Here is a 13,900-nt window from a genome sequence, read left to right on the forward strand (position 1 = left end):
CAAGTTTGAAGTTCCTAGGCCTAAGGGTTCTTAAGTTATTGATCGGAAACCGTTTTTACCTACAAGGTCAATGTGACCTTGACCTTTGTCCCCTTGACCCCAAAATCAATAGGGTTCATCTGCTGGTCATGACCAATCACCATATCAAGTTTTGAAATTCCCCTAGGCCTAAGGGTTCTTTAGTTATTGATCGGAAAACCGTTTTTTACCTAAGAGGTCAATGTGACCTTGACCTTTGACTCCCAAAATCAAGGGGTCATTTTACTGATCATGACCAATCACCATAATACCAAGTTTTGAAAGTGCCCTAGGCCTAAGGGTTCTTTAGTTATTGATCAGAAAACCGTTTTTGCTTACAAGATCAATGTGAAAACCTTGACCTTTGACCCCAAATCATTAGGGGTCAGCTATTGGTAATGACCAATCACCATACCAAGTTTGAAAGTTCCCCTAGGCCTAAGGGTTCTTTAGTTATCACTCGGAAACCATTTTGGTCTACGGACCTGATGGACCGACAAGTGGCAAAGCAATATCTCTTCTTCGAAGTGGGGGCAGAAATTTAATCTTTATCCCTCTGGTCTTTGACAGGGGGTAACAAAACCATGCAGAGTCAATTATCTACAGAAGGGTAAGACAATGCCATACCAATGTCATGAAGGCTTTGGGGCATATAAAAAGGACCCACAATGCAACACTCAAAACTTTGCTTTTGAAGAAAAATCAAAATGGTTTTGTATAAAAAATAAAAATAGTACACCAGAATAGTCAGATTTTCTCTTTATGACACACGAATATGTACATGTAAAACACAAAGATGTCCATGTCAGCATGCCCACATTCTTGATGTTTACTGAAATAGAAAAAAAAAATAGCATTTATTTCTCAACATTCAGGAGGTGCAAATTTATTGACACCCGCTTTAAAAGAAACGGTTTTATCAAAATGTTTATCACAAAAAAAAATAAACAAAAAACCCTTATTAACATTCTAACAGCAAAAAGCAAGGTCAAAATTGAAAGCTAGACAACTGAGCATCCAGCCTTCATTTAAAACTTAAGGTATGGTGAGCTATAATTGTCCTTGATATAAGGTAGAAAACTGCATCCTACTTTGAACTTCTTTATTAAAGTTCTGAAGGAAAATTGCATCCTACTTTGAACTTCTTTATTAAAGTTCTGAACAATCTGAAAATAACGTCAATTTCCCTTCTTTTTTTACAAACACTATATTTGAAAAGGAAGCAATACCCTTTAGGAGCCCTTGACCATTTGACCTAAAAGTGGTTATGTCCCCCCAGTTAAGCATGGGGTGCAAGTTGAAAATTTGGAAAAACCTTAAAAACTGTAATTCATAATCATTTTCCTTCATAATCTAATAGTAAACAGATGAAATTTGTAACAAAACCCTGACCTTCATGCCCTGAAAAAAAACTTGCATCCATGTAAGAGCTCATAAAGGTGCATGAAGTTTGGAGACTGTAGCGCAGGGACTTTTATTTTTGGTCAAGTTATACATTTTGTGATATACAGACCAAAAACAATATGGCCTCTTGATGCCTTAAACAATATGTGCTCATGATCTATCAATCCAAGTGAAGATAAAGCAAAGCCAGTTTCAATGTTAAGTTAAAGCAGAAACATTAAACTTCACTTGGAGATATTAATACTCTATAGCATGTACTTTAAAGTTAAGGCTGTGGCCAATAACAGCACTATCACTCATAATATAGAATGATGAGAGTAAACATTTTAAACAAGAAACATGGCAATGCCACGAAACCAGGTTTTCAATTATCACCATTGTAGATAAATATGTTGTATTTGAAATACAAATACAAGCAACAAACAATGTAACTATGCAATGTAAAACATGAATAATGTAGGAGGAATTGCCACAGAAGAAGTGTTCAATATATATTCTGTATAAGGAAAAAAAACAAAGGGCCATAATTAGGTAAAAAATTATCCAATCACAAAACCTCAACAATATGCGCCAGGGCACTTGATGACAAAGCTTCTGTGAAAGTTTGAACAAAATTCGTTGAGAAATGTTAGGGATGAGTTCAGCACAGAAGAATTTGTTCACTATATATTGAAATTCTGTATAAGGAAAAAAAAAAAAAGAGCCATAATTAGGTCAAATATTATCCAATCACAAAAACCCCGACAATATGCGGCCATGGCACTTGATGACAAAGCTTCTGTGAAAGTTTGGTCAAAAAATCGGTTGAGAAATGTAGGAGGAGTTGCGCACAAGAAAGAAATTGTTCACTATATATTCTATATAAGGAAAAAAAACAAAATGGCCATAATTAGGGGTCAAATATTATCCAATCGCAAAACCCCGACAATATGCCCCAGGGCACTTGATGACAAAGCTTCTGTGAAAGCTTTGGTCAAAATCCGTTGACATATGTAGGAGGAGTTGCGCACAGAAGAAATTGTTCACTATATATTCTATATAAGGAAAAAAAACAAAGGGCCATAATTAGGTCAAATATTATCCAATCGCAAAACCGACAATATGCGCCAGGGCACTTGATGAACAAGCTTCTGTGCAAGTTTGGTCAAAATCCCGTTGAGAAATGTAGAAGGAGTTGCGCCACAGAAGAAATTGTTTACGCCCGCCCGCCACCGCCTAGCCGCCCGTCCGGCCCGCCGACATACCTCAATCTAATAACCAGTTTTTTCCTTTCGGAAACCTGGTTAAAAAATATATCTATAAAAGACATCTCATAGACTTTTACCCTAAAAAGCTTTACTTAATAATTCAACTTTTAAGAAATGATTATCCTACATATTGGCATGGACGCCCTGAAATAAAGTTTGTCTCTACATATTCTAAAGCCTATCAATTAATGTATCTGATGCAATTTTGTAAAGTTAGAAAAGGTGGAATTTCTTATTATTTCTAAATTTTGTCTCAAAAATTTAATTATGTAATGTAAATTTAAGTTGAGAAAAATTGTAAATCATCTAATTTTCATGGTACAAATGTATTACTGACAAAAATTGTCATTATCTTCAATTTTATTTGTAGTTTTGTGTCATAAGAAAGAAGAAAACTTTTTAAACATATTCAGACACAAATTTTACTTTTTGTATTAAGTGTTAAACTGTAACTGAATCTAAATGAAAAACACTAAGTGATGTACATGTTAAGTAAAGAGCCATGAAGAAAAATTACATGAAGCCAAACACTATCTTTCAATATTATTTCACTAAGTAAGTAGCATTCTAAAAGTTTAGATATCACACACACTAGGCCGGCGCAAAAAAAAAAAAATTTAGGGGATCGTGAATGGTGTTCCATCTGAACTCCATTAAATAGTTCATTTTGAAAAAGAGTTTTATCGTTAAAGTTTATAAAGTATGGTTTCTTGATCTAACACTTCATAAAAATATGCCCATCATAAATGGTTTTTAGTGTCCTCAATAAATGTTTATGAAAAATTTTACATCAAAACCCCAAAACAAATTCATGATGTCTTTGTGACCTTGCATATATTGACTATATTTATGCTTGAAAATACTCTGTCTTATGCATCTGTCATAATTATATTTACTTCAAGACTACAAATATAAATTTTTATACTTATCAAATATCTAACCTTGACCTTAACCCGAAAGGACTTTAATTTGTGTGTAACACTGTTGAACACGTTTGACCTAGAGATTTGTTCATGAAGCATGACACTACCCCTAATGGTGTTGATTAGGTTCATGCAAGCGAGACATTCTCATGATATCAAATAGCCATATATACTCTACTTTTGGACATTAAGTTATGCTCTGGTGACATAATGCTAATAAACTAAGTCCTCTGTGAAAATTTGTGATAATTAATCACTCAATTCAAAAACTACTTATTGTCCACACACCCATTTTATATCTTTAATCTAACTTCAACATTGGCCACAGGGACCTCAAAATTGTAAAAATTTTGTGCCATTTTACATTAAAAATCCCCTCAATGCATGTAGATGCTTTGCCCTAGAAAAGCGTTGCTTGGATGTCGCCTGTAAGGGGCAATCTCATTAAAATATACTGTCATCCATGTACTTTTGTTGTTTTTTTTTTGTTACGAGCATATTGCATTTAAAAATGAACATTTTCTGTACTAAAACTATCAAAATATCTAGTAATTGTGGAGACAGATGGACATTAATAATTACAGCAATGAAGTGAAAAAACAAATTTTAGGGGTGGGACAAAGTAAATCTTAAAATCACACTCTAAATACTGTAGCATTTTACCTGATAAAATTACTTCTGTAAAAACAAATAAATGTGTGTCACTCATACATGCTGATTCAAAAATTCTGAATAACCTCAAAACTATCAAGATAAAATTTCAGTTACTTTTTTCTTGATTTACAGCCACATTTAACAAATATGCAGTTTAAAAAAAAAAACAAACAAAAAAAACAACAAACAAACAAAATCTGACACATAGGATATTTCAAGTAGATCTAGGACATTTTCTTATATTATTTTGAGGTTGTCATACATACATTGTTGAATACAATACTGAAATCTATCGGACTAGTGCACAGCTGTAAAACCTATGTAGAACAAGGGGCTGGCAGAGTCCAATGTATTGTATTCAACAATGAATAATGAACTTTTTTTTTTATTTCACACCACTTATTCTAGAGAGGAAACTTACTAAAGTGCATAAAGCTTATTTATCTGCTGCAAAAATCATTTTTTTAATTTGAAACAGAATATTCCAAAATGTATCGTAGTAAACTGTTTTTACAGTGGCATACTTTTTCTGGAAAGAAATAACTGCTGAGGGGCAAATGGCATAAAGACTAAGACCTTAGCTGTGTATTTTTAAAGTCTGCTATATGTGATAATATAGCTATGAATACTATTGTTAAAAATACATTTCCTAAAGACAAATTTTATTTGACTGCCACTGCATTAAATTTTTTAATTCAGCTAAATTTTTAGAAATGTATATTTCCTAGTTACCTTTTTGCCAGTTCCAACTTTTGCTTTTTTTGTGCCCCTCTTACTTTCCTTTTACTCTGTTTTTTCTTTTCTTTTCTCTGTTTTCTACCTGTTCTTTTAATCTCAACTAATCCCATGCTGTAGATAATTTAAGGCTTGATTTAAAACATAAATTAAGCAAAATCGTTAAAAATTTTTGTTATTTCTTTTGCAATGAAATTTATTGATTTCAGTATGTCCATTTGAGCCGCGTCACGACAAAGGAATCATACTGTTTCGCTTAACAAACCCTATAGCAAGTAGAAAACTTATAGCGAACAGCATGGGTCCTGATCAGACTGCGGCGAATGCGGCAGGCGCTGGGTCTGGATCTATGCTGGTCGCAAACCCATTACGTTGGGTTTTGTCTTGAAGCGGCTCATTTTTTCTCATGCAAGTCAATAAAACTACATAAGCAATTCTTTCAAAATTGTTACTAAAATCCTTTTTTACAACTCCACACAAATATATTGTGCTGAATTTTTTCATCAAAAATTTACCCAAATATCTAAAAAACTACAGTTACTACATAGTCTATTCTGATTTGGAAAGGGAATCATATTACTTCAGAATGTCACACAGCAGGGATCGAAAATATCCACTCATCCCCTCATATTTATGAGTAGAGATCGATGCAGGACGACTAAAAAATGATACCAGACAAGAGGAAATTTGCCTATGTAATAGGAAGCTAGAATTCTCATAATCTTGTTTGCTTACTTTTAAAGATGGAAAACCTGAAACAAAGCTTGTGTTTTAGGTTATGCACACTACGCATTGTTAATTGGATACGGTTGTGAGTGGAAAATCCCCCACAATGCTGTATTACTTGCGTGATTAATACATAACCTAACACAAGCTTTGTTTCCATTTTTGATTCGTTAAATTTTGAGTAAACAAACTGATAAAATTTCGAGAGGTTGATTTGCATCAGCGAGATTCTTTCTGAAAATCCTGACAAGTAGCATACCATGCAGGACGAGTAGAAATTTGAAGCCACTCATTCTTCAGAACAAGTGGCTCTGAATTTTTTTTCAATCCCTGCACAATGGTTTCAGACATTATGAAGAATCCATACACATTGTCAACTGTTCTTTTCAGTACTGAATAGAGATTATCTAAACCAATACCAGATGCCCTTCAAATCTACTACATGAAACTCACTCGAGCAAGTCTGTATTTTGGTTCAAACTTTTTTGCAAAGTCTAAGCTGTCATATATGAGGGCAAAGCCTGATGTTTTTCCTCCACCAAACTGTGTTTTAAAACCAAAGCAGAAAATGACATCAGGTGTGGTCTTGTACATGCGTGCCAGCTTTTCTCGCACCTCTGTTTTAGCTAGTGTGGCTTTGCCGGGATGGAGACAATCAACAACCTGAAACATTAAGATAAAGAGAACTGCATACCGTGTAAATGCTTGTCTGTTAAGGGCAACAACTATCAATAACATCAGGAAGAAAGTCTTCCCAGTGCAATATCAAACCATGTGCAACAGAGCAGACATATTATATTCTGCTGACAAAAATGCTGTGAAACAGATCAATTTTACCTGTCAAAAGCAGCATTAAAATAAACAAATGTGTATTTGGAAATCGCTATGATGATATTTAATGAAGTAATAGTTGATTGTAATCATTTGATTCACATCAACACAACATTACATAACAGGGCTCTCGTTTGGTAAAATTTGGGGCCGAATTTAAATCCCTTGAAATTTATATTTAACAGGCATAGAAAACGCCAATCGGCGAATATATATTCAGCGAACGGCAACCGGAAATTAGTATGGATATATAAACAAGAGCGATCAGTAATCACATGTGTCGCCTCATGATGGCCAATTTCATGTTGGGACAAATTTTGTGACAGACGGACAGACAGACGGACAGTGCACAACTAGACTAACCACTTTGTACTGATCATTCCTGTAAAGTTTTGATAAAATTGCACCAGTAGTTTATGAGGAGTAGTCCGGACAAGCTTTTGCGTATCTGGCAACACACAGAAAAAAACACATTTTTATCAAAGGGCCATAACTCGGCCAAAAATCATTCAACCGGAAAACCTGTGCAATATGCGCAAGGACTTTAGCTACAGATCAATCCTGTAAAGTTTCATTGAAATTGCATAAGTGGTATAAGAGAAGTAGTCTGGACAAACTTTAAAAATGAAAATTATTAAAGGGCCATAACTCACAACAAAAATCATTGAACCGGAAAATGCTGACAATATGCACAGCTAGACTTGGTACTGATCATTCCTGTAAAGTTTGGATGAAATTGCACCAGTAGTTTATGAGGAGTAGTCCGGACAAGCTTTTGTGTATCTGGCAACACACAGAAAAAGAAACCTTTTTATCAAAGGGCCATAACTCGGCCAAAAATCATTCAACCGGAAAACCCGTGCAATATGCGCAAGGACTTGAGCTACAGATCAATCCTGTAAAGTTTCATTGAAATTGCATTAGTGGTATAAGAGAAGTAGTCCGGACAAACTTTAAAATTAAAAATTATTAAAAGGCCATAACTCTGACAAAAATCATTGAACCGGAAAATCCTGACAATATGCACAACTAGACTTGGTACTGATCATTCCTGTAAAGTTTGGATGAAATTGCACCAGTAGTTTATGAGGAGTAGTCCGGACAAGTTTTGTGACGGACGGACAGACAGACAGACAGACAGACGACGGAGAAGTGATCCCTATATGTCGCCACTACTCCGTAGAGGCGACACAATAAAACGTTCTGGACAGTTTTTAGCATTCCAACATGTCGCACAATTTCAAGTCTTACCGGAAAAAAAAATCCCCCCTTCAATGAAAAATACTTGAAAATCATGCAAAATTCCCCGGCCCCAGTCTCAAAATGCTAACGAGAGCCCTGCATCAACACAACATTTTTTTTTTTTTCTAGGTTCAACAGTTTCTGACTCTTAACTTTTAAATGCAATTAATTAAGAAGAGAAGTTCTTTAATTCATAATAATTATCCAAATTCTATCAATTTACATCAGTTTTAATGATGAATATTAGATCTACTATCATAAATGTAATGGTGATAACAAGAATGGACGGCAAATGTATATGGCAGGGCTCATCCGGAAGGGCGATTCAGGCGAAAACTTCGCCGTGTATATTCCAATTTCGCTCTTCCGATTGATCAAAGAGAAGTCAACATTGCCGATAAAATCTTAATTCCCAAATAGTAATTACTTAGCGATGTAAAGAGCAGAGATTGTTTCCGCCCATATGACGACCGCTAATTATCATTATCCAATCAGAGCGTCGCTTTATACTACCCTTCTACCTGTAAGCGAAGCGATAGACCGCCTACTCTAAACAGTAAATAATGAGAGCATCGGCCCGAAACGGTATAATTGTGTGATAGTTTTGCGAGTTTAATACGGGATTTGCGATAATTATAAATTGTTTTTTTCCCCGATTATCTAAAAAGTACAAATCTTCCCTAATTGATGTACACGATGCACTTCGATGGTGGGTTTTTAACCCGAGTAAAGGGCGATGTGCAATGGATTTTTCACGGCTATCACAAAACTGTTAGTCAATTAAAAATAATCAATTTCATTAATGATCAGCAACCAGATTAAAAACTTAATCATAGCTTTGAATGATTTCAGTCTGTTAACATCAATTTTTACTGTAAAATTGTTATGTCCCTCACGTCATGGCTACAAGGCGAAATGCCGTAACCGAGCAGTAAGAAAGTTACTGATTCTGATACGCGAAAATTTAAGAAAGCCAATTCGCAAAAATCTTGCGATTGGTATGTTGTAGACAGTAAGGGTGTTTGGCATTGTTCTTTTTGTAGAAATGCCAAATTTGACACAGTTTACGCACGTGGGAAAGACATCCCGGCTTAACTACATATCGGTCGTATGTCATGTAACGTGTATATAACAACATTTGTCTGGAAAGATGTGTTCTTATTGTTTCAAAATAAATTCGTAAATATGATGCTCAGATTAAGATTTATCAATATTGCAAATTTTAAAAAGCATTATTTATAAAGATATTACCGAATTTAACATTTCATGAAAATAAAGGGAGGTAATTAGAAATTAATTTTCTACAATTTCTCAGTCAAAGTTTTCAATAAGAAATGAATGTATGTAATTTTAGTGATCAAATATAATGTGCACAATTGTTTGCAGTACATATTTTACATATTCTTTGATGTTTGAAAATTGTTTTATAAGCATAATTATTTGCATATAAATGTGACATTACAACATTGTATCTGTAATTGCACTATCCTCCGAAAAATAAAATGACTAATACTCTTCTTGAGGGCTCGCCCATATGGGCAACCGGTGGCGAGTATAAATAAACGCAAATACACACACACTCAGGACTTTGAGAGAAATTTCTGTTACCAGAACAGAATAGAACATATATTATTAATCATTATTTCATGCTTTCCAGTGTTTTATTACAATATATCAGATGATTATATTCTGATAAACCACTAGTGAAATTTATAAAATATAATTTTCACTGTAGCCGGACTATATCTGAATGCGGATGAAAAGAAAATCATAACCAAATGGAATAACAGGCAGAGATAAATGCCGTCGTACGTTAATTTGCTTATTTAGGAAAAGAAAGTCAATGTCATCATACATCATGTTAAAAATTCAACAAAATTAGAGAAATTTAACAGAACTTTATTTCAAAACTTATGATGTGACGTCATGATATAATGACGACGTCACAAAGGAGAATGCGCGACGTTACGCGGCAAAATCAGTAAAAAGAAACTTAAAATCACCAAAAAAGCATAAAATAAAAAGAAAATTTATTTGTTTTACATATAAGATTGAAATATATTTCATTCGTGAACACCAGCTATTATATTTTCACTCGTGGCTACGCCACTCGTGAAAATATCGATCTGGTGTTCACTCAGTGAAATTATATTTCAATCTTACATGCAAAACAAACAAATATCCTCTATATATCCAATGTGACTTCATCTTTTCTTTTAAAGGTGAGGAAAGTTAAGTAAAAAATATGAAATTGATTTTATCATCATCCTTTCTTACACATTATTATCAACAAATGTACATGAAAATATATAAACACATATTTAGAGAAAGCCTGATCTACTACTAAATAATTAATCTACTTTTAATTAATACTGCTATTAATTAATAAACTGGAGAAATATTATAAGTGATGTTGATTGTGTTTATATTATAATTAAAGGATGTATAGCCATGCATGTTAATGCATACACATTGGGTTGTTTCCCTTCTCCCTAATTTTCGCGAGGTCGTCACTTCTCCCTAAAATTTCCCCCCAGGATGAGCCCTGATATGGGATATTGTAAATCAAACAGGACATATAGGGGAAATTGTAAATCTAACCGGACATATAGGGGATATTGTAAATCAAACACGACATATAGGGGAAATTGTAAATCAAAAAGGACATAAAGGGATTGTAAATCAAAAAAACGTACAGGGGATATTGTTTGAGGTAACTTAATAATCAATTAGCTAGCTTTTTATCATCTGCTGCATTCATATCAGGGTCTTTCACAGCTTTAATGTACCGTATAATGCACTATTTTGAGCGATGTGGATTTCCAAATGTCGCTATGGCCACGCTTCAGCGCGTGTGCTAATTACGTCAGATTACACAATTAAATCTGCCTCTAGGCAGTATGATAGAGTGGAGAATATACATGTCAGACTTTTCATTTAGATTTTAGGGCGACTAGAATTTCGCTTTTCAGATCATATTGGGCGAAGTGAAAATATTTACAGCGAAGTTTTCACCCGACTTCGCCCTGAACGCAGTCCCTGCACCACTGCACCATATATTGGCCTCTTCATAAGGCCTAAAAAAAAAAATGTTGTGTTTTCCGGTGGCCCGACCGACCCTATTTTTTTAGCGCCGACCCAAAGTTTTTTTATCGGTGTACAAAAAAAAAAAATGGCGCCCATACCGACCGTACCGAAGACGGGTTTTAGTATTGCGAGTCGACAACGATGTGAGGCACAGACGATTCGTGTTCCAATTACGTATTAACACGCACCGGCTAATATGGCGGAACAACAAGCAGCCGAAGTGTCACTGCTGGCGATTTTCTTTAAAAAATACGATCATAGTTTGGCAAAACAGGAAATCAAATTAATAGACAACAGCAAAACAGCTCAAAACATTTTTCGGACGTGCATGGTCATGTTAAGAGTGATAATATTTAAATTGAAGCCAGTTGTTCGGTAAGAATAAAAAAAATGAAAACGAAAGTCGAGTCGTGCCATTGGTAAAATTTATTTCAAAATATAAGATTGAACACTAGGTTTGGTAGTCTAACATTTTAAAGTACTTTTATATGCTATAGAATATAATTTAAAGTCCATATAATCCGTATCTGACATATCTTCAATCGTTGATTGACTAAAAAAAAAAAAAAAAAAAAAAAGTCCGACCTACCGACCCTACTTTTTTTCGCCTCGCCACCAGAAACACATCAATTTTTTTTTTAGGCCTAACAGACATGGCTGCCGTGTCTATTTCTAGTGACATACTGGGTTTTTCAAATATCTAAACCTTGCCATTTAATAGTTGTAGTTTCCTTGCTGATTAAAGATTAATTTTAATTTACGACTTCAAAAATGTTTGAAACACAATGTCCGGTAAATTAAGTTGTTTGCACGATTTTTTTCCTCTTATAATGGCCTACTTTAAAGACACATTTCTACAGTCAAATGTTAAATTTCATGTTTGATAAAAGAATGTTTACGTGCATTAAGAACCCAAAATTATTTGGGTAAAATTCCATTCTTTTTTATTATTTTAAATAAAAGTTACAGATAAAACACTTCATATTTTGTCCGATAATATGTAGGATCCCAGTACATTTTTTGGGGGGACTGCGGCTGAATATTGATCGCAGATTGGTAGACTGAGGGCCCTGAATTCACTATTAAGTTTAAAAGGGATATAACTTATAAAAATTTTGCTTTAATAATAATGTCTCTATTCTTACAACTGGGCATTAACATAATAAGTTTTACTAACATTGTCCCAGTGGTATCAGAGATGATGTAAGAAAAAATATGAACAGATATGCTGCATACAAATCTAAATGTAAAAGCTCATTCTGGAACACAGTGCCAGGTGAGCGTCTAAAAAGAACAAATTCTTAATTCCTCTTACCATCTGCTTCCGACATAACAGACGATTGGTCATGAACTTCCTGGTGCGAATTGTTGCTGTGTTGTCACTCTGAAATTTATAGAGATCAAACATATCATTATATGCATTTCATCTGCGTTTTAAAATTTCATTGATTAATTTTTTTCCCCCAACTGGTGTACTGTACAGTACTGGTTGGGAACCACCAAAACGAGACAACCACCTAACCCTAACGGCCATGAAAATGCCGGATTTAGTTTTTCTTTCTTTGTTCAATGTTTATCAACAATCTGTCACTTTTCAATCAACAATAATTACATAATTCTTCTACAAATAATTAAATTTACTTCAATTTATGTAAACGATAATATTTTAATGTCTATTTCAAGAACGTTGACACTGAAAATTGGGACATCAAGAGTGCTATACACAGAGCAACAGATAAGGTGCGTATTTGCGTATTTACGCAATTAATTTTATAAAATACGCAATTGATCTTTTAAGAATGCGTATCAAAACCCATTAAAAAAAGTAAAATACGCAATTGTCTTAAAAACCCGTGCGTATTGTGATTTTTTTCACCGCAAAATTAATCTGTCGTACACTCGTAGTTTTGGACAAATTATATCGATATGCATGATATCCGAATATTCCCGAATCAATGCTAACTAATCAACGGTCTACGGTCTCCAAAGACCGACTAAGCATGAGACCGTCGATTTGTCTGCTCAGGTTGACGGTCTTTACAGACCGGCAGAGACCGTTGATTTTGCGGAGACCGTCAATAGGTAGGTCCCAGCTGTATCAATAGACGCTTTGAAAAGCAATATGGTGTCGTACAAAGTGAAAATGATTTGAAACAAAACAGTCGCAAATAATAAAAAATCAGTCAGAAAATGAACTTGTTCAAAATATTATGAAATTTAACATGAGCATTTTATATAAAAAATAAAACAATTGTGAAAAGTTCTAGTAAATTGTTAATCCTATTTTCTTTTTAAAACAGTTAAGATATCTAAATTTAATTTTATTGATATTGAAACCATAAAATTCATATCTTCATAATTGAATACCCAATTGATCTTGAAATCATAGGGTATCGAGTTTTGGAATACCCAATTAAATGGAGCCAATACCCAATTCCAAAGGAAATGATGGAGTAATACCCAATTCACTTTTAAAGCTTATCTGTTGCTCTGTATACAAGACTTTTTATACTGGCTATACTTATTTGCAGCATAAACAATATAGAATATCCCAAAGTATAGCAATTGCTGCAAAATATTGGATATCGTGTTAAAAAATAAACTTAAACACCCAAGCTTTTTTTATTGAATTTTATTTTAATTAAATCATCATCAATTACATATGATATCTATCCAGATACATAGCACTGTAGTGTGGACAATTCAGGTTGTTTTTTCCCCCAGGATTTTTGGAACATGACCCATACCCATTGAGTTGGGATTTTCAACAAAGTTTTGTTAAAGATTGGGAAAAATGTATGACTTGAATTTTGCGTTGATTAAATGAATGCAAAGAATCACTGTCTAGGATGGCATCTTCAAACATTTTAGAATTTGTTATTCAATATTTTTATTTTGTTAACATTCAACTTGGAATTTTTTCCTGTGGATTGGAAAAATATTCTAATTGGGAATATTACCAAATATCGGCTAAAAAAATAAGCCAAAAAAAAATCCTGCAATTTATGTAATTTTGATACCTTTCTTGACAGG

General features: G+C 33.9%; 1 protein-coding gene and 1 long non-coding RNA gene across 2 annotated transcripts; both read right to left on the reverse strand.

Moving 5' to 3' along the window:
• Positions 1 to 785: 785 nt before the first annotated feature.
• Positions 786 to 5,023, reverse strand: LOC132758158 (uncharacterized). The gene is made up of 3 exons (XR_009629543.1): positions 4,979 to 5,023; positions 4,256 to 4,270; positions 786 to 850 (listed from the first exon to the last, which is right to left on the reverse strand). It is a non-coding gene; the product is annotated as an uncharacterized LOC132758158 (long non-coding RNA).
• Positions 5,024 to 6,130: 1,107 nt separating this feature from the next.
• Positions 6,131 to 12,338, reverse strand: LOC132758157 (small ribosomal subunit protein eS24-like). Its single transcript, XM_060749693.1, has 2 exons — positions 12,183 to 12,338; positions 6,131 to 6,370 (listed from the first exon to the last, which is right to left on the reverse strand). The coding sequence occupies exons 1-2, from the start codon at positions 12,273 to 12,275 to the stop codon at positions 6,146 to 6,148; spliced, it is 318 nt and encodes a 105-aa protein (XP_060605676.1). The 5' UTR covers positions 12,276 to 12,338; the 3' UTR covers positions 6,131 to 6,145.
• Between the last annotated feature and the right edge of the window lie 1,562 nt (positions 12,339 to 13,900).

The sequence above is a fragment of the Ruditapes philippinarum genome, unplaced genomic scaffold, assembly GCF_026571515.1.
Source record: "Ruditapes philippinarum isolate M1 unplaced genomic scaffold, ASM2657151v2 ctg18243_1_1_1_1, whole genome shotgun sequence".
NCBI classification, from domain to species: domain Eukaryota; kingdom Metazoa; phylum Mollusca; class Bivalvia; order Venerida; family Veneridae; genus Ruditapes; species Ruditapes philippinarum.